This window comes from Orbicella franksi, chromosome 9 (assembly GCF_964199315.1).
Source record: "Orbicella franksi chromosome 9, jaOrbFran1.1, whole genome shotgun sequence".
In the NCBI taxonomy this organism is placed as follows: Eukaryota; Metazoa; Cnidaria; class Anthozoa; order Scleractinia; family Merulinidae; genus Orbicella; species Orbicella franksi.
In genome coordinates, this window is record NC_138153.1 from 6,078,488 (window position 1) to 6,103,919 (window position 25,432).

The 25,432-nt window shown below is 40.4% G+C and overlaps 2 protein-coding genes across 3 annotated transcripts; one reads left to right on the top strand and one right to left on the bottom strand.

The window, feature by feature from the left end:
* Positions 1-8,077: 8,077 nt before the first annotated feature.
* On the bottom strand, positions 8,078-16,635 carry LOC145496464 (uncharacterized). 2 transcript variants are annotated; one of them, XM_081476129.1, is made up of 3 exons: positions 16,399-16,635; positions 14,916-15,157; positions 8,078-13,565 (listed from the first exon to the last, which is right to left on the bottom strand). In XM_081476129.1, exons 2-3 carry the CDS (start codon positions 14,989-14,991, stop codon positions 11,410-11,412), a joined length of 2,232 nt encoding a protein of 743 aa, XP_081332255.1. In that variant the 5' UTR covers positions 14,992-15,157; positions 16,399-16,635; the 3' UTR covers positions 8,078-11,409. The 2 variants fall into 2 exon arrangements, with proteins under 2 accessions (XP_081332255.1, XP_081332254.1); XM_081476128.1 differs by lacking the exon at positions 16,399-16,635 and adding an exon at positions 15,315-16,388.
* A 1,698-nt stretch (positions 16,636-18,333) lies between these two features.
* On the top strand, positions 18,334-24,647 carry LOC145496477 (uncharacterized). Its single transcript, XM_081476157.1, has 2 exons — positions 18,334-19,288; positions 20,317-24,647. The coding sequence occupies exons 1-2, from the start codon at positions 18,841-18,843 to the stop codon at positions 20,616-20,618; spliced, it is 750 nt and encodes a 249-aa protein (XP_081332283.1). The 5' UTR covers positions 18,334-18,840; the 3' UTR covers positions 20,619-24,647.
* Positions 24,648-25,432: the final 785 nt, after the last annotated feature.

A 25,432-nucleotide genomic window follows, 5' to 3' on the forward strand; every position in this document is an offset into this window, starting at 1 on the left:
TTGAACTGTTGAACTGGATTGATGCTATGTCAGATGTAGGAGGGCTATAGACTGCAAGTAGGAATTCTGGTTTGAAATTTCACGTTTTATGCGAGGAACTTCAATCCAAAAAGCCTGCTTAACAGGACCTCAACATAATGTGACCGTTACAGTTACATCATTTGACTCACGTGGTCAACACAAACATCAGATAAATTAAACGAAGGGTGTTTTGCAATGTACCAGCTTTTTATTGGTAGCGAACAAACTGTTCAACTGCATTTAATTGTTTGTTGATGAAAGGAGAACCAAAGCTTGCCTATGCGAGAAGGTGATTTGGTTTGGACTCCACATTTGATGCCTCTCATGTCAATTAAGAAACGTGGTAAACACACTCTAAATACCTTAAGGGGGAAACGGATGGGGTTTTTTTTTAGAATGCTCTACACTAACCTAATAAAAGTGTTTATTTTTGACATCGGAATGAAAGGATAAAGGATATTTAGGCCAATAATTAACGGAATTTCGGATACTCAGACCCTCCCTCTTGAAAAGGGCTTAGATTGTGTACGCTTGGAAGGTGAACGATGCGACCATGAGGTTTATTTCGGCACCAACTGTCTTCGACACACTCTTCAGAAAATAAAGGGATTCTTTCGGTAGTTAGCTCCTTCAGATGCGGTAAATCACAAATTCAACCAGATAAACCCTTTATTGGAGAGGGAGTGCTATACTGCCTGAGAGCAAGAATTCTGGTTTGGAATTTCATGTTTCATGCGAGAAATTCCAAACCAGAGAGTCTACTTAGCAGGACCTCATCATGATATGACCGTCACACTTATATTATTTGAGACACGTGGTCAACGCACTGATCAAAAACTACGAGGGGTGCTTTGGCGGTGTACCTTCTTACTGGTGGTAGCTGACAAATTCAACCGGATATCATCCTTCGTTGACGAGAGGAGAACCAAAGCCTGCGAGCAAGTGATTTGGTTTGGAATTCCATGTTTAATGCGAGAAGTTCCAAGCCAGAATATGTGCTCGCTAGGGTGAAGACCATAAATATTTTAGTGTGACTATTAGACTGATGTCATTCGACGACGCTGTTGAGAAGAACAGAGAGTGTCTTTGCTGTGTACTTTCAACAAACAGTAAATGACCTGTCGAACTGGATTGATTCTATGTCAGATGCAAGAGGGCTTTTTTACAATAACTGTCTAATTTCTCGCGCGCTGATTGGCTCATTTTTATCATTAATAAGAGTACAGGCGGATAAAATTTTAATTTATGCAAGCTTTCAAGTTCAACTTTCAGCTGTCAAACTATCAACTTTTTAACCAATGAGATTTTATGGACTTTTCTAAGTAGCCAATCAAAAAGCGAGAAAGCTATAGACATTGCTCGCGTCAATTTGAATAAAATACACTTATCTTTGTTTACGGCAAGTTTACGGCGTCTTTTCTCCTCATTTATTCCCAGCATTTGACCATTTTGGAGTCTTGTTATCGTAAAAAACAAATTGACGTCAGTTTTTTATGCGTCTGTCCTCTTATTGATGATAAATTGCGTCATAACATTGTCAAAGTGGCTGTGGAACAACGAGCCGTCAATTTGTTAATTAGACTGAAGGTTGTTTTTCCAGAATGCTCTACACAAACCTACTAAAAATGTTGATTTTTGACATCGGAATGAAAGGATAAAGGATATTTAAGCCAATAATTAACGGAATTTCGGATACTTATAGATCCCCTCCCCCCCTTGAATAGGGCATCGATAGTGTACGCTTAAAAGATGAACGATGTGACCATTAGGTTTATTTCAGCAAACGCTCAAACCGTCATCGGCATTCTCCTTAGGAAATAAAGGGAATCTTTTAGTACATAACTCCCTTAGATGGGGTATATCAGAAATTCAACCAGATAAACCGTTTATTGGAAGATGGAGTGGAGGAATTCTGTTTTGGAGTTTCACGTTTCAAACGAGAAATTCCAAACCAGAGAGTCTGCTTAGCAGGACCTCACATGATGTGACCGTTACACTTACAACATTTGACACACGTGGTCAACACCACATCAAGAAAACGAAGGAGTGTTTTTGCAGTGTACTTTTCAATGGCGGTAGCTGACAAAATTTCATCGTTCATTGATGAAAGGAGAACGAAAGCCTGCGACCTGGTGATTTGGTTTGGGACCTAGTTTACATTTAATGGGAAAGCTGATCCCAAACCAGATTATCTGCTCTCTAGGACGACCAGTAATGTGACCATTAGACTTCTGTCATTCAGCACGCGTGGAAGGAATAGAGGCTGTCTTTGCTGTGTACTTTCTATCAACGGTAGATCCCAAATTCAACCAGATGAACCATTTATTAGAGGATAGAGTGCTACAGCCTGCAAGCAGAAATTCTGGTTTGGAATTTCACGTTTCATGCGAGAAATTCCAAACCAGAGAGTCTGCTTAGCAGGACCTCAACATGATTTGACTGCTACACAAGTGGTCAAGAACACATCAGGAAAACGAAGGGTGGTTTGGCGGTATAATTTCATAATAGTAACTTTGTCAAACGTTATTGTAATAGCATTGATATTAAGTTATTTTTCTCATCCTTTAAAATCGGTAACATGTTTAATGTGAAAGATCCTGTCCCTCGTGGGCTCCCTGCAGGTGTGGCATACAAGTTTTTGTGTGCGGGCTGTAATGCCTGCTATGTCAGCGAAACCACCCGGCATTTTTCCACGCGCGTACGTGAGCACATGTTCAATCATAGAACCTCTCACATTTTCAAACACTTACAAAATTATCTGCAATGTTGCACTTCATGCTCCAATAACTGTTTCAGTATCCTAAATACCGTAAATCTTCGAATTAGCGCCCCCCCGCCCTCGCATAAGCGCCCCCTTCGAACAAGCGCCCCTCCTATCGGCCGAAATTTAAAATTAGCGCACCCTCCCCTCCCCCCCCCCCCATTTTGTGGACGAGTAATGAGACAACAAAGGATGTATAGTTTTCGTCATGTGGCGTTAGATTTGTACATTTTTTCAGTTTGTGAACATGTTTAGTGAACACGTTGAACAGGTTAAGCACGGTGCAGCGATTTAAACTTTGGAGGATCAGCTTTGAATGTCAATAAACAGCTTATGTTGGTGTTTACGCGCAGATGATGTATTAAAACTGAAAATGATCATGTCAGGCCACGATTTGGGAAAAATTAAATAAGCCCCCCCCCCCCCCCCCCCCATCGAATAAGCGACTCCGTCTTCTCCTAAATTTGAAATAAGCGTCCCGGGCGCTAATTCGAGGATTTACGGGAAGAGGACAGACGCATAAAAAACTGACGTCAATTTGCTAATTTGCGTACACTATATATTCAACTCTGTACTTTGTAATTTAAACTGAAGATGACAGAAGATTCTGTTGAAACATGTTTTTAAAGCACTGTTGTTTCTCAAAATTTTAACATACCTGCTTCTATCCAGACCATAATGGTAGTAGCTGACAAATTCAACCGGATTTCATCCTTCGTCAGGCGAAGGGAGAACCAAAGCCTGCGAACAAGTGATTTGGTTTGGAATTCCACATTCAATGCGAGAAGTTTTAAGCCAGATTATCTGCTCACTAGGTCGACAATTAGCAACGGTGACCATTAGACTGATGTCATTCGACGCTGGTGCGAAGAATAGAGTGTCTTTGCTGTGTACTTTCAACTAACGTTGGACGGGAAGTTGAACTGGATTCGTCATATGTTAGATAAAGGAGGGCTATAGCCCGCGAGCAGAAATTCTGGTTTGAAATTTCACGTTTCATTCAAGGACCTCCAAACCAGAGAGTCTGCTTAGCAGGACCAGAACACGGTGTGACCGTTACACTTGCCTTATTTGGCACAGGTGGTCAACACACTGGGAAAACGGGAGGGTGTTTTTCGCAGTGTACGTTCCACTGGTGGGCGGACAATTCAACCGGATTTCATTGCTCGTTGACTGAAGGAGAACCAAAGCCTGCGAGTAAGTGATTTGGTTTGGAATTCCACATTTAATGCGAGAAGTTCCAGGCCAGATTGTCTGCTTCGCAAGTCGACTATCAATGTGACCATTAGACTTAGGTCATTCGAAGCTCGTGTGTGTAAGTGTAATTGCTGTGTGCTTTCTATTAAGCCGTAGATGACAAGCCACCTTAAATTTTCGAAACTTTAAGGTGGTTCTGAACCCTATGTACAGCATTTTTTTAAACTTTGCCAAAAGTTGCGTCTTATCATGCTTATCAAAAGTTCAAAATGTTAAAATGTTCAGATGTTCAAATGTTGTTTATTATGGTCAATACGCTTAGCTACTCCTAGCTAGTTCACAGGCATGCCACTTAAACTGAAAGAAACAAATATATCAACTAAACATAATAGGCTTAAAAATCCCAACTGGTGGGAGGCAGACCAGTTGGCCATTTACAAGCATGACCGAGGAGTTGAACTAGGCGTACCGAGAAACAATTCCAGCTTTTGATAATATAAAAAAAAATTGATCGTGCCGTTTTTGAATTATAAACCCCTAAAGCTGTAATTAAGGGTGTTTTTAGGAGGTCATGCTGTTGCTATGGTAACCTATTCTGTCCCGAAAATGATAACAACATGTTAACCCATGATCGGGTAGTTTTTTGATATCATGATTGTAGCATCAAGTGATAAAGAGTGGTTATAACGACCCATCAAAATCTAAGTGCTGGAAACTGTTTTGAGCCACCTTAAAATATCGAAGTCTTAGGACCAGGCGCGATGAACATATCCTTAAGCTTGTGAGGAAATGCATAGGTGGTGGTGTCCTTAATATTTTATTAGCTATTTTGTTTTCAATAAGTGCATTTGTACTCGCTCAACCCGGCAAAGCAATCTTTTACATCTACCTGCAATAGGAACGGAAACAGCCAGGAGATCTTTTTATTATCATGGAAGTACGGTTTTTAATAAATACTGTAAATGTACATAAATTTGAAGATATTACTATGGTAGTTATAGGCTTTTGATATTTGTTGTAATATACTTTCCTATATATTTTTTTTAAATATGTATCCTGTTATTGTGTAATGTATGTTAGGTAATAGCTTCTGGGCTCCTATTGATAGCAGAGATGCTTTGTAAGCTCCCTGAAGGGACTACCTTGACGTTTTTACCGTTACATGTTTTTACTTTTAAATAAAGGCGTCTATCTATCTATCCATAGCCGTGCGAGAAAAAAAGTTAAGTTTGGAATTTCATGTTTCATGCGAGAAACTCCACGCAAGAGAGTCTGCGTTGCAGGACCTCAACACCACATCCGATAAACGAAGGGGTGTTTTTGCAGCGTACTTTTCACTGCTGGTAGCTGACAAATTCAACCGGATTTCATTGTTCTTTGGCAAAAGAAGAACCAAAGCCTGCGACCTGATGACTTGCTTTGGAATTCCACATTTAATGCGAGAACTTATTCCAAACCAGACTGTCAGGTCAATCAATCAAATCAATCAAATCAATCAATTAATTAATCAACCAATCAACAAATCAATCAGTCAGTCAGTCAATCAATCAATCAACTTTTATTGCGCGCTATTTATAGAATTAATTTACAATAAATCAGTATAAGAAAGTATATATGAGAAGAGAAATATATGTTGCATGTGGCTATGGAAAGAGAAAAAAATGCGATTGGTAACCAGAGAAACCATTGGCTTTCGAGCTGGTTACCACCATGTTAAGGTAAATGCAGGGAAAAAATACATAACGCAGGAACTCATTACTGAAAATACATTGCAGTCTACATTGTTACTACATTATACATTGTTAGTCGTCGCTAGGACGACCAACAATGTAACCATTAGACTTCTGTTACTCAACTGAAGTGTCTTTGCTGAGTACTTTGGACGATAGATGACAAGTTCAACCGGCCTCCCCGTTTATTGGAGGATGGAGTGCTATAGCCTGCGAGCAGGAATTCTGATTTGGAATTTCACGTTCAATGCGAGAAACTCCAAGCCAGAGAGTCTGCTTAGCAGGCCCATCAACATGATATTACCGTATGCTTTACGCTTATGTAATTTGACAAACGGGGTGAACACACCCTAAATACCTGTGGGGAAAACAAGATTATATTAAGCTTCAAACTCTCTTTTTTATGTACCACTGTAATACTGGCAAACTACCAAAGATCTTTGATTCGTTTTTTGTCAAAACATCTTGTAAACATAACGTAAATACTCGCTTTGCATCTAGATCTACTTTCTATCTTCCAAAAATTCGAACAAATTATGGCAAATTTAATATTCGATTTGATGGACCTAAATTATGGAATGAACTCGATGAAAGATTCAAGTGTTGTACTTCTAATCAATTTAAAAAAGAACTAACTTAGCATTTCATTAGTCTCTATTAATCTTTACTGATATTTTGATGGTTTATATCTATTTATTTTGTTTTGTTTTGTATATTTACTCTTGTACCAAGTTTATGATATTTATGTGTACCAATGTATTTGTTTTGCCTCTTTCCTGACTCTCACATTTTTAATTATTATAATTACGGTCACCCAACTAGTTTAGCTTTTTAGTTATTTTGGGTGTCCCAGTATTGTATGTACTGTACTGTTTATTTATTTAGTTATTTATTTATTTATTTATAATTATAATCTTGTAAATTCTTTTAGTTGTTTACAGTAGTAGAAATAAACTGTTGTTGTTGTTGTCGAAAACGGAGGGGTGTTTTTGCATTGTACTTACTACTAATCTGCCATCAGGTAAGTAGAAATGAAAAGAGGTCATGATCGTTGGTTAACAGCAAAATCATAATATTGAGCGCCACCGAGAGGTGCAAAACGTTTGAGATAAAGCGGAGGAACTCTGATATTCGGTAGTATTTAAAGACGTACTACATATAAAAGAGGGTTATCTAAGGAATGTGTTGGTTGAATTATTACTATGACCAATCAAAACTATAAGAATACTAGCTAATCTGATTGGCATTCACCAAGCCCGACTGTAATTGCCCCTAAAACGACAGTGTAGCAACATGTTTGTAAGGGTGCTGAACATTAAACTGATTGTATATATACCTGATGTTTTGAAAACCAGGTCCGAACAGCCCAACAGCTGGTGCCTAATAGAGTCATGTAGGGAGTGCTTACCAAGTTCCGCACTCCACACTTCATCTAGTGCAAAAAGGAAATGACACTAGAATCTCTGGGCCACCTGTGGATGAATTCAGGCTTAACTGTCATCATATCAGATAAAAGCTCTTTGCAAGCATAACTTAATGACAGCAAACTAAAGTGCCTTGAACTCTCCCCCTCCCCCCGGGGGTCAGGTACCACTCCGCACATATCAGCCCCCCCCCTCACGACAATAGTGTAACCTTCTGCCAAGGCAATAAACCCACTCAGCTTTGGGAAATTCCGTGCACTTTAAGGATTGTGTCACGTCGGACAGCTAAGTACATACCCAGCCGTCAGACTGACTTGAGACTATGCACACAAGTTCAAACCGACCCCACCCCCCTGGATTAAGGGCCAGGGACCCCAAAGAGGTATCCACAATTAGCCACACTCCTGTAGATGTCTCCAGACTTTCCGGTAACGGAGCCCCCCCTGGAAAATAATGTGCTACGCTAAGCTGAAATCGATGCCGCAGGCATCGATTTCAGCACAGCTCGCGGAGTAAAATTAGGTATGCGTTTTTCAAAACTTCAAGGAAAGGTGCAATTGTAATGGCTCTATGTTTCCAGGTCATGCATTTTCTGTAAAGCAACATGTCCTTTTGCACTCAGATTAAGTCACTGTCTGAGCCCATGTAGGGTTGACCCGCCCGTCGGCTTGGAGAGGTAAGATCAGTACATTATAGCAACCCCGTTGTGCTTACAAAATTTACCTTTGGCTTCAACTTTATAACAAACAAGTTTGATTTTGACAGTGTGGCATGTTTATGATCTACAGCCCCTACCTTCATCTGGAAAAACCAGACTCAAATTGAAAATGAAAACAAGAAAATCCAAAAGACTATTAATTAAGTCAAACTGGTTTGAAAGGTTTACCAACAAAAATAACTTCACAGCACAATTACCAGACCCCTTTTTCAAAACTGCAGGTAGATATACAATTCGTCTCAAGAGCAGAACCTAAACGCTGACAGTTTTCTCCTCTAAAACTCACCACTTTCAGACTGAACCTGATTTATCGTTCGTTGGTGGTGGAAGAGCCAAAAGCCAGCGAGCAAGTGATTTGGTTTGGAATTCCTCATTTAATGCCAGAAATTCCAAACCAGATTGCCTACTCGCAAGTATAGGCCGGCGACTATTAATTTGACCATTACACTCATGTCCTTCTACACAACTGGGAAGAATAGGGAGCGTTTTGGCTGTGTGCTTTACCCTGACGGTAGATGACAGGGTCAACCAGATTCACCGTGTACTGGAGGAAGGAGGGCTACAGCCTTCGAGCAGGAATTCTAGTTTGGAATCTCACGTTTTACCTGAGGACCTCCAAATCGGAATGTCTGCCTAGCAGGACCTCAAAACAGTGTGACGGTTACACTTACATCATTTGACACACGTGGTGGTAGCTGACAAATTCAACCGGATTTCATCGTTCATTGGTAAAAAAAGGACTAAAGCCTGCGACCTGGTGAAACCAGAGCGTCGGACGATCCTTTGCAATGCAAAAGAGGGACTGCTCAATCAGTACCAAAGTGACGTCGCTTTTATGATGAGAAATATCTTGATTTGAGTCGATTCATTGGATGGTACAAAACTTGCCAAAGAAAAAACATAGAAATTGCACTCACTAAAACATGTATTAAAGTAGCCAAGTCGCCGTGATGGTTTAAGACCTTGCCACAACCGTTTTGTATAATAACTTATAATTTCACAGATAATTAAACACAAGCCATTATATTCTTGACATAGACATCTCCTCGAGTATTTGTTTTGGGAAATGTTTTATTTACTTTGCATAAAACTTCCATTGACCTTAGTAACCAAGTATTCTAATTTCTACGGCTTACTTTTTACACAACTGTGACTATAACAACTTACTATACAAAATGTTCAACCTTGTCTTAAGTTACAATTAGTTTTTCTTGTGTAATAAAAGGAGGAAAACAAACTTTTAGACTGTCTCTAGGCATGAAATACACCTATCAGTCCAGTCACTATGATTAATTAGAAGCCGCCAAAATACGGTAATTAGCCACCTGGAATTCAGCGCAGTATTCCATGACAAGTAGGGAAATCCGCGGGAAAAGTCAGGAAACCAGTTCGGCAAGTCTTGTTTTTGTTGTTGTTGTTTTTGTTTTGTTTTTCTTTTCACAAGATTGGTCGAGATCAGATAGCCGGTTTGTCCTGAATAGTGCGACCTGGTTAAACGAGCATTTTAGACCAACATGGAATTAACAATAGATCACTATCGATATATTAAAATTCAGCTTTGTAGTGAGGCCTAGAGGACACAAACAAAAGAAATGAATAAACATAGTCATTCAATTTCTTTTGTTTGTGTCCTCCAAGCCTCACTGTCAAGCTGAAGTTTAATATATCGAAAACGGTCTATTGATTCATACTTTAGAGTACATCATCGAGTTCTGACGCACGCGGAAAATTTGGAGTGTAGGAAAGAAGGGTAAGAGAGTACTCTGGCTTCTTCAGTGCTCTCCAAACTCACCTTACCCTATAAAAAAAAACATTAATTGCATCATAACTTGATGATACACAGCAAAGAAAATGAATCAGTTGTTTCATAACATTGCCAATGGCAATATATTTCTCTGGCAAAGTGTAGGTTACTTTGCTCATGCATACCTACCTACAGGCCCTTTCCACACTTCGCCGGAGAAATTTGAAAACGCCGCTTAATTTCTACGGTTAGTCCTACCGTCCAAAATAATCCGGTACGAAAATGGAACTTTTCGAAAAACGTTCATCAAACCGGAGGAATTTGAAAACGCCGGCTTCGCGTTTTAGTGTGCATGGAAAAGATTTTGAAAACGAATCTTTTCGAAAATGATGACATCACGATAATCAGGTGATTTCCCTGCCCGAGTTTGCCTCAAACACGAATCCAAAATGACCGGTGATTGTTGCGTTATCAAAATTTCTTGTGCGGACGGAATTTGATACGTTTTCAGGGCTAGTAAAAACGCCGTTTTCAAGTGTGGATGGGACTTGAGTTAGATAGCGTGGCCTTGGTAGCTATATAACAACAAAATTTTAAAACTTAATTCTCATATTTCGTGTAGTATTTAACAATTAGATTGTGAGCTTGAAATTTGTGTGAAGCAATAGATGTTACATTGAGGCCGAAAGCCGACCAACTATCTCCTCACAGAAATCGAGAACGGCAAGTCTAATTGTTTACGCAGGATTCTAGCAATATATTTTTTTCAAATAATTTTATGACGATTTTCTATTAATTTCCACATTACTAAGGAGTATTACACTTCAAGGCTTAACAAAATCTCACCGGACTGAATTATCATTATTTGAAACTTTTTCGCTATGTACGCGATGTCATCAATTCTTTCAAGAATTTTGAGAATTTGAAGTCGCATGTCCTTAAATGTCCTTCTTTTAGTCTTCGGGAATTGAATTATCTAATAATATATTTTCCTCTGAAACTTTGGAATAAAGAGAAGACATCGCCATTTTTCAGACCACACTAATTACAGCACAGCCAATCAAATTGCGGCATTTGCAATTACAGCACACTGGAAGAAAACTACTAAAAGCATCTATATCTGGTGTTATTTTCGCCTAAAAATGAAAGCTAACCATTCTACGTAGGTTAACCGGTAGTTACCTTTAAATTAAGCTATCCATTCAGGGTAAAACTAGTACCACGACCCAAACTCAAACTCCAACATCAGCTGGAACTCCCGACATGGTCAATCCCCCTAATTAGCAGGCTAAGCATAACTCTTCATACGTGCAAGGTCGCGAGACTAAACCTGCCAATGGACTCATGAGAAATTTAAAATTTTCCAAGCAAAACAACTAAATATTATGTCTTATCAAGTGAGGATGAAGGGTAAGAGAGTTAATCCCCCAAATGTCCTTATTATCAAGGTAATCTCTCTCAAGTTACTTTTGGGTATGGTATCCTGTTCTCTAAACACGTTGCATAGATGTTCTCACGGAGGATGAAAATACTTGTAAAGCTGCTTAGGCTGTCCACATTACAGGACTGGCTATTTCTCGACCCTCCTACAACTTCAAAACGGGAAATGATCGTAAAGTAACACGAGAGAGGATAAAACTTGGAAATAAATACTATAGTTATAGGGACTAACTCTCTCAGGCTTAATCCTCTCTTAGTTAATGAAGCAGTGTCCAAAACACTATATCTGCTCCACTTTGTAGTTATTAACAGTTCAGACCCCGTTATAAGTGTTGGCAAATGTACCTGACATGTTCGGGTATTTTAGTCCAAATTCATGTCTCAACTGACACCATCTGAGTGCTTTTCGTTGGGTTTTTATCACCATCACATTTCTGAACTGCAAGTAGTTCCTTCTGCAGCACGCGAAGCTTTTTGTTTATTTCTGCCAACTGAGCCATCAATACTTTGGTAGATAACTTTACATCCTTGATGTTGTTGCCCATTTGAACTTTAAAGTGAAACTGCAGCACTGATTCCTGTTTGAAGCGTGTGACGTTGTAACTGACAAGTGGGGTTGTCTTTTGCTTTATATTTTCAGCATCGTCTGGCGCGCCTTGCTCGCTGTCGACTGGTTCCTTCTTTGGAGTGCTTGTGCTAAAGGTGCTCTTCTTGTCAAAGGGAGACGATTCATCCCTGAATTTCTCTGAGTGTTCGTTGATAATTTTTTTGGTTTTAGGCAATTCGTTTTCTTTTGGTGTAGCACGAGTAGAGATGCCATCTACCTCGTAATCTTTCTTGACAGCCTCGCTTTTTTGTGCCGAATTTTCGTCGATGCTAGCATCCAGTTTCAGAAATTCTTGTATTTGTTCTTGAATTTGATTTTCTTTGTTCTCATCAATCTCCAGAACCACCGGCTCTTCCTCATCCATTTTAGGGCCATCTTGACCTTCATTTTGTATCTGATCTTCATCCTTGCCGGGATAACTGAAAACCATCGCCTCTTCATTCACTGAAGCTTCCTGTACTTCTCCCTGTTCTCCTCGTCCCTCTTCTTCGTCTTCCGTGTTGTCTCGTTTATTCTGAACGTATGTGGGTATCAGTGGCTCCTCTTCAGACAGCTCTCCCATTTGTTCTTCGAAAGGTTCTTCCATCTGTGCTTCGGAAGGCTCTTCCACTTGTGCTTCTCCATGTACTTCATCTGTTTTCATCTTGTCCTCATTCTTTATCAAAAGCTGAGGTTCTGTCTCAGTCACTGTTTCTTCTCGCAATGTGATCTCGCTCAATAGCAGGTCCTCTCTTTTTTCTTTGGAGGACAGCGCGATAGGTTCTTCTTGCACATGCTGTTCCTCACTGATTTCGTTTTGCGTCTTGTTCTCATACGTTAAAATTATCCCATCTTCGTCTATTGGAGGCAATTCTTGGGCAGCATCGTGCGACGGACCTTTCCTCTCCTGGTATGTGGATATGACTGGTTCCTCCACGCCAATGATGCTGCGCATTCCAATCTCTACAGCTCCGCTCATTTCACCCACACTCCTAGTGTTGAGAGCTTCTGTGGAAACCACGGTATCAAGACTTTCTTCAGAGCTTGTGATTTCTCGATCACGTTCTGATTTGATATTTTCCAAAGAGACTTCTGGTGCTACTGCAAAATTCTTCTTTGGGTAAGTGGAGGTATCTTCTTCAATCACCATTTGTACACTTTCTGCCCTGCTTTCGTCTGTTCTGCTATTTTGTTCTGCATTTCCCTCTACGTTCTGATTGTCTTTAATGGAAATGACGGATGATTGCAGTTTGAAATGGAACGTTTCCACTTCTGACGATACAGGACTTTGGTCCTGGGAGCTCACTGATTCCACCTTCAAGGTATCTGTTGCCAATTTCGTGTCTTGGTTTAGTGGTTTTTCGATTTCTTCATTTTGCGGCACATCTTGGAGAACTGCATTGACAACCTTTACTTCTGAAGACGTTTCCTCCACTAGAGCTTCTTGTCCCTCAATTTCGTTGCTCACTTCGCCATTACTTTGATGTTCAACTATCTCGTTGCCTTCCTCTACCACTTCGACACTTGTCGATAACTCTTGGGCACTTGCCGTTGGCACTTCGGTTATTGTTTTTGATACTTCAGCACCTATCGATGACACTTCAGTAATTGTCGTTGACATTTCGGCACTCCCTGTCGACTCCTCCAGCGACATTTCGCTTCCAACGCTCTCAAAATCAGCTGAATCAACGCTTCGCCTCTTCAAGCTGTCAGAGGAGCCGTGCTTCGAGCTTCTTTTGTCGCTTTTAGATTTTCTTCCACTGACTCTAAAAATTCCAAACTTTTTTTTCGTTTTTGGCGAGGCAGAATCTTCCTGACCACCTACTTCAATCTCAGCAACGTTAGTATCATTTGCAACGTGGCTGTCCAGATCTTTCGAGTCCCTTTTTTTGCTTTTCTCTTTCTTCTCCTTCTTGCTTTTCTCTTTCTCCTCTTTTTTGCTCTCTAAACGAAGTACAAACGCAACAAAGGATACGTTAATGCAACTCTTTTTTAGCGTGTGTGTGTGAGATAAGTAAATATGTAAAGTTTCATGAGAATCTATAGCAAACTCATGCATGACAATATGGGACCCCAAATTTGCCAATTTGTACAAAGAAATGTGTGCCACCCTCTGGCGTGCATTTCTTTGAAAAATTGTCAAGTTTGGTGTCCCATATTGTAATTAGTTTGCAACAGATTCTTAAGATACTATGCATATTTACTGAATTCGACATGGCAAATGGATCTATTAACGTGTGGTTTTTTTCTTTTTTGAAAATACGAAAAATTGCTTATGTTGAGTGACATTGGTAAAAGTGTCATTGAAACATCTTCTTTGTCTGGGAATAGTTCTTGCTCAGACGCGACAGTACTGGAAAAAAGCCAAGCATGAGCGAACCAATACTTCAATTGTATTAGATAATCTCTGTTATTTGCGTTGAGCGAATATTTATTTATGTTGACAATTTAATTAAAAATACAATTCATGCTTGAGTATCCTGTATTGATTGATAAAAGGGGCTTTTTTGACGTCACGTCACTTCTGATAGGAAGTTACGCAATATTCGACAAGTATACTAAGTCGAGATCTTTCTCCCGCACGGGATATATTGTTTACAGGTTCAGTTCAGGATAAATTGCTTTTTCTTGCGTTGTACGACTTTGCGCAGGATTTTCGGAAGATTTAATTTAGCGACCACTGCGCCCTCCAGTAGATGCCTCCTCGTCTCGAAATTCTGCTCTTTATAAAGCTAGTGTTCATAACATTATGCTTACATTAGCTAAACTTACAATTCTGCTCGCATCGTGCTCTTAAGCTACTCCGGTCAGTAAAATGGCAACTTAGAAAAATTCGCTTTAATCACTGAGTTTCGTAAATTTTTTTTTTGACTCTTTAGGTCGTTATATTGTTATTTGGATTATTTTGTGAGTAATGGCGCTACATCTATGACCGGTCGTTCTTTGTTTCCCGCATCTTCGATAGAATGTATTTGTGTGACTGGTATTGATTTTTCTCACCGACTAAATCCATCCTAACCATCTATCGCTGCGACGTTTACCTCTCTGGATAAACAGTTGGACCCCGCTAATTTAAACCCGGTTATTTCGAATTCCCTGATATTTCTAACTCAAAACCATTTCCCCTGGATTTGTCCTCCAGTCATTCACTTTCGGCTCCTTCGAACTCCCTCCATTTCAAACGGCTATTTTTCGTTTCCCCTGAGAGTTCAAAATAGCTCGGTTTAAATGTATAACTGAAGCAAGTGAAGAAGTTATTGGAGGATCAAAGAGGAAAAGAATGAGGTGTTTTACCTTTCTTTGTCTTGTCCTTCTTTTTCGTCTTGGTGGACAACGGGTCTGAAGAACCTTTCGAGTCTTTTGAACTCATTTTGTCAAGAACTTGGCAATTTAAGTTCGTCTGTCGAGGCAATATCCGATAACAAGAGAGTAATGGAAAGCAACTCACGCACTGTTTGTATGCGCCTTTGTACCTCAAGTACGGCCGCTCCTGATCCTGATATGAGCCTTTGTGCGTAACGCACTGCCGATCTAAACTGTACAAAAATAATAAAAAAATAACATTAATAATCATAGATAAATAAACAAATAAAAGACCGGTCGTTATAAGAAAAACATAAGAAATCAAGGGGGAAGGAATTAGATAGCGAAGTGAAAGAAGCATAAAGAAGTGAAAGAAAAAGATTATGGCACCTAAAGAACAGAACTGTCCTTCTCGAAAAACACATTTACGACAGAGCAGACGATCCGTAAGCTTCATAAGTATGAACGCTGTACATGTATTGCGTGGGCGAATAGTCTCACGATGGTTAGCGTGTATTCTTGGTATTCACTTCAGGATGTTGGACGTCTCAACCAGTCTAATGGCCACGTCAAAAAGAATTACTTCAGCACAAGAACACTCCTAATGATCGTCAACGCGACCGACATGAAAAATTCACGAGGTCACGCTTATCAGGTTTTCTACTGAAATATGTCTGAGATTCAAAAGAGGTTGCCTTTTTTGGTAGACTAGAGAAAGCAGACTCCTATCTCTTACATTTTTTAGTGTAATTAATTTTCCATGACACGAAAAACGATACAGTCAAATAACCCCAAAGGGGTTATCGCAGTTGAAAATGCTCTAGTATGTTTCGTCTGAAATAGCATTATTATGAAGGAGAAAAGATAGATGTCTTCTGTCGGAAGCGGGGGTACTAAATTCATTCAATGTCTGCTCCTCTGGTTCCTCTCCTCTACTCCCTACCGCTCGCATCTGCTTTTCTGGCACTGTAATCAGTAATGTCCAGGACCTTGAGGGGTTTTGTGTTGTTCATTCAATAACAGAAATATTTCGGGACCTTTGATTGATTCTGAAGGATCCAGTTTCGCTGAATTCGAGAAGGGATAGGTCAAGATGGTAATATTGAATTGAAGACTCTTCAACGCTTACGACTGTCTGTACCTCTTCAATGCTTACGGCTGTCTGTCAATTATACACAGGGCGAATGGCTGCTATGGTTCACAGCACTTAATGTAATTAACCAGGCTTAAAACAGCGTGATAATAAAGACGAAAGTGTGCTTATCGATCGCAGCTTTCACTTCAGTGTCTTTAATATTTGTGGAAGTAGCGTTTGTCTTTCGTCCGTCTGTCGCTCGATTACGTGCATGCAAATATTGTTTGCGCAGTGGGATACTGCAATTTGTTTTTTCACGCCAGCTTCAGCCTTACCAGCTAAATCAAGTGAGTAGTCTTATAATATACTTCAACATTTTACATTGAGAATAAAACTTACCTTGAAGACAAGCGAGCACCGATGGTGGACAACTCCTTATCCGAACGTATCCTGAAACCCGGGCCTGAAACTCGTACAGCAAGATACAGATGTTGATGATTTTCAACTTCAATGTAACGCACGTTGCAGTACAAAAGCTGGCACAATCTGTTGCTATTTCTTTGATTAACCGGGTGGAATGGATTCTGATAACCGCAGAGTCCGTTATCGCCGCAGAGACGCTCGCAAGATTGGAATGACGCGAAACGTCACTGTGTATGGGAGATCAAATAACAGGCATTAAATGGCGCACGCGTCTAGACCTATTTGACAGCAAACATGTTGATAAAGGCTGCTTAATCAGCCATGCAGTCAGCAGACGGGTGGGCTAAATAGCTATAGAATATAGGTAATCAGTAGGGGTCAATCATGATAAATTAAAAATCTTGAAAAGCACATCACTTAGTGGAGTCTTAAGGCGGGGGTACACATGAATTTAAGTGAAATTTTAGGAAGTTTAAACAGGGATTAAAAGGATAAAAAGGGGTTTGGAACACCACCAGACAGTTGATTGCCCCTAAAAGGGCACCCCGGGTTGGTGGGCAACTGTTTGGTGTACGTTTACCAATTTCTAACTTCAAATTCTAATTTTAGAACAACATCAAATCTTCAAAATTTCCTATTTCCATAAATTTTACTAATCCTTTGAGAAAAACTATTTATCCTCAGATATACCTAAAAATCACCAAAACATTTACAAAACAGCCCAAAACGTAGCTATGTGAAATGAGCAGAGAGATTTTTCACTGCTTGAAACGTGAACGAGATATTTGCATTCAAACAATAATACCCAGCAAAAATATGGCCTTCATGTTAACCCCCGCCTTAAACACTGTCCACTTCTAAATTCTTTAGCGCTTCAGGGTGTTCCGATCCACGGTCAAATGACTGAATCCAGTCCAAAAGAAAGCCAAAACATAACAAGATGTGTGTCCACTGCTTAAGACCAAAGGGACAACACCTTCAATAAAGGCACAGCTTGGTTGCGAAAATGCAAATTTGTGCCGCTGAATCCTGGAGTCATGGCGCGTTGTGAACTCAACTGAGTAAAGTGTAAACTAAACATGCTTCAAAATCTCATTAAACCCAACATGTACCCTAACAAAAGCAGAATGAAATTTGCAATACCACAAAATTTCGATTGTTAGCCCTAGGACCGAGGGGAGGGTATTCGAAAAAGGGTATGGCTGTTGAGCCGTTTTAGTGAAACAGGAAATTAATTTGGACCGTTGTGGTCTGAAATAGGGTAAGGTTTGTACTCTGGTCTGAAACCTGCGCGATCAGGCGTCTACGTTTTTATTTTGCTATTTTTTTTTTTCTTTTTTTGAACGGGGAGGGTGTTTTAGATGAAAACGATTTTCTCCCTTTTAAATCGGGGAGTCTGAAGCCACTCTTAAACTAGCTGTTAACGCAAATAGTTAGCCGCGTAATTTTCTAGAGATTTTAGAGGTCTCGGCGAAATTTGATATAGATAATTTAGATAATTTGGGGTCTGAAACAAAATAATTTTTAAGGCATGAGTTTCACGAGGCACGCGCCGCACAGACAAACATTTCGGGAAGTACCACCTCCCCCCCAAACCCTGCGCTTATACAACTTGGCAAGTGGTCACAACTGCTTAGGAGTGAGCTGAAGAGGAATGAGAGCCTGAACTATGGGTGCGAATTTTGAGATACATTTTTCATTTACTGGTGTGGTCTAGGATCTCTAAGCTTATGACATCAATAAATATCTACATGCATATGCCCTCGATACAACACGTTGGGAACAAAATAACTTTGAAGCACTGGACAGCTTTTTCGGTACCAGGACTCCTTCGGTACATTGCTTCGTTTAACCGCACTTGCCACTTTCTACCTTGGAACCTCTAGTTTGAGTCACCTACATTAAGTACCAGGACTCCTTCGGTACATTGCTTCGTTTAACCGCACTTGCCACTTTCTACCTTGGAACCTCTAGTTTGAGTCACCTACATTAAGTGAAAATTTCCTTAACGGGACGAAATGGAGGAAATGGAAATGAAATGGAATGGGAAATGGAGGTCATGTATCACCTGGCTCCCTCGCTCATCGCTCATCAAAGGCCCACTGAAAACAGTTTGTAGAAACTATATTCTTGAACTTATACGTGGGTTATACAAAGGACGTTTTGTCCAAACGAGTTTCGTTGAAAAATTCGGGCGCCCGCTTTTTCAGTCGACAGTCCCCCATCCCCATACTGACCGAGAGCCTGGAACAGGCTAAATCAGCCTTCGGTTGTCACGCACACTTTTTTTCACGCGTCGCGTATGTTGACTTCACCGAATGCATTTTGGGATAAGGGGAGCCCCCTTTTGTAATACGCACGTGCTCGAGCAAGATTTTAATACGAAACCTTATTTTGAGCTGTGAATTTGCTGACAGGATGGGCGGTGCGTCCATCTCAGAGTACAGAAAATTCGTTTTCTGTCTGTGTGAAGATCTTTCAATCACAAATTTGCATTCGATGAAGTTTTTATGCCGAGACCTGCTGACCGCCAGGGAACTTGAATCCATCGGCGACAGCGCTACAGAGTTTATTCTGGTTCTCGAACAAAGGAAAGAGCTTGGAAGCAAGAACTTTAATCTTCTGGAAGATCTACTTAAACAGATAAAGCGAGAGGATTTGGTGAGGAAACTGAAGGAGTTTAAACGGAAACAGCACAGAGGAACTGACCCTGTCGTTGCCGATAAACCGAAGAACAGATTTCCACTTTGGAAATACAATCTACAAGACGATGTGACAGACGCGACAGACGCCAAAGTGCCTACTGCCCACCCTGCAAATAGCGATGAGGATCAGGATGGTCAACAAACAAGTATTACTCCACGTGGTGAGTTATACATTATGTTAAAGTTATTATTCAAGAGAACTCAAAATCAAAACATCTCAAGACCTGCGTGCGTAGGCACAATGTTATTGCTTTGTCATGCGTGATGCGTCACGCCATTTCCGCTAAGTTTTTATTCATTCTGAGTTGACGCCGTCACGCTAAACTCGTTCTCTGGCGCGAAATTAATTTTCGTTAAATTTTAACAAAATCCAAGTCCTTTTTATATCTCTACTGATCAATCGTGATTAAACTCGAACTCCCACTTTGCCTGAAAGCACAAAAGAGTCTCGCTGGGAAGAAAACTTCTTTGGCAATTGCAAGTTTCAAGAGGAAAACCCCGAATGGAGTGGTTTTAGTGTACTTTTATACAGAGGAAAACAATGCTCTAATTTAAAAAAAAATCACAGGAAAAGAAACGTTCAGTAATGCTGATCCACAGTCGCTAGCGACAAGTTCTGAAAATTCGACCTGTATTGCCTTAGACTGATGAAAATGGAAAGAGATTAAGCTCAATTTAATCACGTAACGTGTCCCACAGCGGGAAAGAGAGCTGGAGTTTGTTTTAAACAAATAATTAAATTTTCAAGGAAAAGATTCCACTAAATATATTCTTTGTTTTATTCTAATACACCTTATTTTAGCATCTCTACATTTCTGTATGACATCTCCAGGTTCTTGTTTTTGGCACTTTCATAAATTTTAGGCACGGAACCGTGTTACCTGCTCGGGATTACCCGCAGTGTCCCGCAAGAAAACAGTGTACTTTAATTTCTGCCATACAATAAATCCTTTATTGACAAAGCTTGTTCAATCAATTTGGTTGGATATTGCCCCCGACTACACGTAAAACAAAAACAACAATGACTCCAATATCTTTCTAGTCATCTTGACCTCACTCTTCAGCTGATGATTCAGCTCAGTAAATCATAATAACTATATTGCTGGAGTTTAGTTGAATCTAACGCACTTTCTTGTCTGCAATCTTCTCAGGGAGTATTTTGTTTTTGTTTTTGTTTTTTCACTCCTAGACAATCAGGTTATGTTGAGGGACGTCAGTGCTGACTTGTATGAGAAGCTTGGCTTCTTGTTAAACCCCGCGTCATTTAGGGGTTCGTGGATACATCTGGCTGGCAAGCTGGGCTATACCAACACTCATGTCGCCAATTTTAAATTGCGACCCATGCACAGCACCCAGGTGATGCTAGAGGACTGGGCCCAGCGAGCGGACGCTACTGTGTTTAAGCTGTACCAGGCTGTCCAAGCGATCGGACGAGAGGATGCTGCGCGAGAGCTGGAATCAATGTTAGTTCCATTGTGCACTACTGTATAGAGGTGACAATTAACGTTGTGACGTAACGGAAGCAGGCCAAATTTGAAACAAAAGGCGCAAACTAGTTCAGCCCTTGGTTGCTTTTCTGTGGTCAGTGGCGTTGCCAAGTAACATGATGTTAACGCAAGCAAGCTATATGTAGCCTGCGAGCAGGCTCTTCGGGGAATCAGGCCTTTTTCGGGCTTCACGGTAGGGGGGAGTGAAGAGCCTGTTTGCGTGATCGCCGGCTAGCTTTATGAGGTCTGTTTGCAAGGCAGTTGTAAATATGCCCTGATTTTAGCCTTCGAACAGGCATGGATTATTGCCTTTTTCTACCAAGCTCTTGGTCGGTGGTGTAAATATAGTTATAAATAGCCGGGAATTCCCTCAAAATTGAACGAGCCTCTAGGCGAGCGAGTTGAGTGCAGTATCACAAGAGTATAATTATTTATTGTATGACTGAACGCCTGAGCATAATTTGCATTCCATGCAGTGCAAGTTAGAAATTAACTATAAATTTTCTTGCTCTCAGCCAATCTCGATGATGTAATTTTCCCAGTCGTTTATAATCGATTCATAACCTGTGATAAGGCGTTCGCCTGATCGCAAGCCATTAGGTCCTTAAATAAAAAGACCAATTTATGTCTTCATAAATTCTTGTTAAAATGGGACAACCATGAGAATTACGTGTGGATTGCGCGACATGTAATAAGATAGGGTAGGGTTTCACAAGCCAAAGTTCAGTGCAATCTGCAGGCTGAGCCAATCAGCGTGGTTTTTATTTCACTGACAATCAACTCCTAGGGCATTGAACATAAGCCTCGTGTTTATTCATTCTTTCACTCTAGCGGGCAAACATTATCTTGCTTGCTTTAGTTTGCTTTGTTCCAGTACAATTATTTTCCCACCCTCCCCTCCCTATGTCATTAGCATGTCATGCACTATAGTACACACACACAATATACTTAACTTTCTATACCCTCTGAGTATTCCAGACTAGACCTTTTAATACATGATATTACATATAACATGTATTGGATACAAAAATGTTACATACAAGACAAATTGATGTAAGATATATTGAGATCCATGATGAATATAAGATGTTACAGTTAGCAGCCGGAGCCAACGCTATTCAGACTTGCAGCGTATCTGCATCATAAACACTTAACGAACAGAGTAGCCCTGTCTACTTTGATGGACTATGTACATACTTGTAGTACGGAGTTAAGCTTTGGTTCTGTTCGTGTTTTATCTGATATTTTCTTGAAATGAATTGTTAATGAATTTTTGGTTGGGCCTTCGGTTCAACATATTGCTACCCCTCTAGTATCTCACAATGACATTACGATCTTAAATAAATTGTTACAATTTGCAATTATGTTTTTTCTTGAGAACTTCATAACTGCACTCAGAAATAAATCTTAGGGGTAAATTTTTTCTATGTTCTGTAATCTTGAATTGAAATAAAAAAATAAACTTTGGGTTGGGATGAAGTGCTGCCATACAGGTCACTTTTTGCCCCATAGACTCACAGAATGAATTGGTTGTCATGGTAACCATGAGTCTATATCGTGACCAGCAGCCCGGCTCCGGTTGTTCGAAAGTCGATTAAAATAACCCGAGGTTAGTGATTATTCCTCGAGTAAATTTCTTTTTTCCGGGAAAACTAATCGGGGGATAAAATGGTGTTCCTGAAAACAGATTTCATCTTCGATTAAATTCGGATTAAGCCGGTAAAACCGGTCTGTGGTGGGACTGGAAAATGGTGTACCACTAGGGGAGGGAAGGGATAATTATGACGGCTCCTACAAAATCTTGTTGTTGAATAAAAAGAAAAAGAAACCCCAATTTTTATATCTCAACTACATTTGCTTTCTATAAGAACCAATAAAAATGCTTAAGTTAAAATTAGAGTTGTGATAAAAAATCTTTGCAAGATAAACGCTTGGCGAAGCTCATTGAATCATTCATCAGGAGGAAAATCAGTAGGCTCTTGAAAACGCTTACCGGTCTAATTTTCAGCCTTACTTCTTTGTAATTTAGAAATTTAGAATAGCCTCTATTCGGATGGAGGCCCGGTGGCCTCATGGTTAGTGCGCTCGTCCCCCGATCGAGCGGTCCGGGTTCGAGGCCTGGCCGGGGACACTTTGTTGTGTTCTTGGGAAAGACGCTTAACTCTTACAGTGCATCTCTCCACCCAGGAGTGTAAATGGATACCGGCGAATTATTGGACTAGCATCCCGATGGACTGGCATCCCATCCAGGGGGAGTAGCCGAATACTCCTAGACGCTTCATGCTACAGAAACCGGGATAAGCTCCGGCAGCTATGAGCCATTCAGCTCCAAGGCTTCACTTTTTCTATTCAGATGGGCTAATGAAGTAAGTTTGGCTAGGGGATGACTAGAAAAGAGGAAAGTCATAAACTAAGAAAAGTAGTGAAAGCAGATATTAATCCTTGGATAGTGCTATTCGAGCTTCGAGGAACAGAATTTAGTCGAAGGATAAATTTATTCCGACGATTAGGACGATTTAATCGCGGGTTATCGCTAATCGGCTCTCGAACAAGCGGGGCCTGGAGAGGAGTAAGGACCTTTTTTAGGGTATTGTGATCGACAGCCCTAAAGTGGAGTAAGGACCTCTTACAGGGTATTGTGATCTGGAGCCCTCAAGAGGAGTAGGACTTCTCTTAGGGGATCGTAACCTACACCCCTAGAGAGAAAGAGGGTGAGGGGGGTTGTGACCCCTCCCCTCTTACCAAGCTAGACTAGTATTCTCTTGCCCTGTTGGAGTACTTCATTCCCAACCTCTTTCCCCAAATATATTGTTGTCTATGTTTCTGTTTCTCATGGGTTGGGAGCATTAAGGGGTTATTGATCGAATCCAAACTCGAGAGAGGAAACAAAAAAATAAAAAAGAATACCGTAAATCCTCGAAATAGTGTCCGGAGCGCTTGTTTCAAATTCAGGAGAAGACGGAGGGTGCTTATTCGAGGGACACGCTTAATTGAGGGGGTACTTATTTAATTTTTCCCAAATCGCGATGAGATAGGATCGGGTTTTTCTGTAATATACGGTGTGTGTCAGTCCCTCAGAAGGATCCTGTCTCTTAAAGAACTTCGTAATATAACCCCTTTGGTCGGTCTAGGCATGCTTCACGAGGTTAGCTCGGCTTTAGCCAATTAATGAGGCTGACAAAGGAAGGACGGCGGAGAGGGGTACCAATCACACATCACGGTAGTTTTTTTACTAAATCACGCATCACGGAGAATTTTTTCACCAATCACGTGTCACGTAAATAGAAGTAAGTACATCGCCAATTTTACTTTCTCGATCCTAAAAACGTCGTTTAACGGTAGAACTCTGCCGATTCAACCACAGAAACGCATCGGCAAATATCCCAGCCATTTTCCCCCGAAAACGACAATTATTGGCCAAAATAAAAGTCGTGACCGGTACGGGAGACCGGGAGACTCGGTCTGTATCCAGGAGGCTCCTGGATAATCTGTGAGAGTTGGCATCGTCTGTGAACAGGCTCCCGACGAGCGCGAAAAAAAATATCATAGGGCGAGCGAAGCGATCCTAGGGGGGTGAGAATTTTTCTCTACGGCTCCAGACTACCCTCGGCTATCTCAATCCGCCTGTTTTTCTCCCTCCCCTATAAAACAATCGGGAGCCTGTTCACAGGCTAAGTTGGCAGGGATCTTGTATACGAATTGAGAAGACGTCTTCGCCACCTTTGCCATATAACTCGATCCGTCAGCGCTTTTTTAGGATTTCCGCATTCCTGATCATGTAACCAAGGTCAGTAAACCTGTCATCCATCAGTTGTTATTTTTGAAAAAATGTGAGCGAGCAGAATAAGGACGCCTAATATCAGGTTCACTCAAGGTCCACTTGCCGAGAGAATTTCACTTTGAAAGATTAGAAGATTGAATACCCCTACATGGCCATGCCAGTTCTCTCACTGCAAGTGCGATGGAGTTTTCTCTTTTCCTTGCCAGTTCGCATTACTTAGAAATATATTGGCTGATATTTTTTAGCATTGTGTTGTACACCGCAGCTTATGTATAGACCAATTCTCTGGTGATATTTTCTGTTAATTTTTTTGTGATACTAAATTTTCACAAGGCTACATTGGCGTTTTCAATTTTCTGTCTGAAATCTAATTCATACTACAACAAAAACGGAATACCCGGGTAACTTCCTTCCTGGAAAGTCCTTACTTTCCTGACTTGATCTTGTTAAATAGTGAACACCACCTGTTTCTCATCTGTTTAAATTTTAGACTTTTATTCCTGAAGGGCGAATTTGGAGAGGGATCCGATCCGATAAAAGCAAGTTAACGGAAATGGTATTTTTAGCTGGTTAACAGTCAATTACACGCGAGTAATTTAGGGTGAATTAACTGCTTGTCACATGACGGTGTTTCTCTCACCGATTATCGAGCGTAACAAGCTTCAGTCTTTCCAGGCGTGAAGACAGTCAAATCGGCAAAAGCGTAAGTTCTTTCTAAGACTGGTTTCTATTGGGTTCTACTATTTTTTTTTTTTTTTTTTTTCAGAAAAAGCTTCACGTTTGCCATTTTTGGAAATTTTCGTTTCAGTTATTATCATTTTCAGCCTTTTTTTCCAATCTCCTGACAAAAGAGAAAGTGTTGCAAGGGAAATTTAAAAGCGCAAACGCCGCCCATGCACCCACGCAGCCGTGTCGCTCAGCTTGGTATTGTTGTACAATGATAACATTTTTTTTTAAAGAAAAAAATAAATCTTGTCTCTATCCCTCTTAGTTAATTCCCATCAATCTTCAAGTCTAGTTCTGATTTCATTGATATT

Excerpts from the sequence above, each read along its gene's own strand:
- LOC145496464 (XM_081476128.1), bottom strand. The coding sequence starts at position 15,349 with ATGTGTTTTTCGAGAAGGACAGTTCTGTTCTTTAG. Across the intron at positions 15,158-15,314 it reads AGGACAGTTCTGTTCTTTAG|TTTAGATCGGCAGTGCGTTA; the intron begins GTGCCATAATCT and ends ATTTTTGTACAG. Across the intron at positions 13,566-14,915 it reads GAAGGACAAGACAAAGAAAG|AGAGCAAAAAAGAGGAGAAA; the intron begins GTAAAACACCTC and ends TACTTCGTTTAG.
- LOC145496477 (XM_081476157.1), top strand. The coding sequence starts at position 18,841 with ATGGGCGGTGCGTCCATCTCAGAGTACAGAAAATTCGTTTTCTGTCTG. Across the intron at positions 19,289-20,316 it reads AACAAGTATTACTCCACGTG|ACAATCAGGTTATGTTGAGG; the intron begins GTGAGTTATACA and ends TTTCACTCCTAG.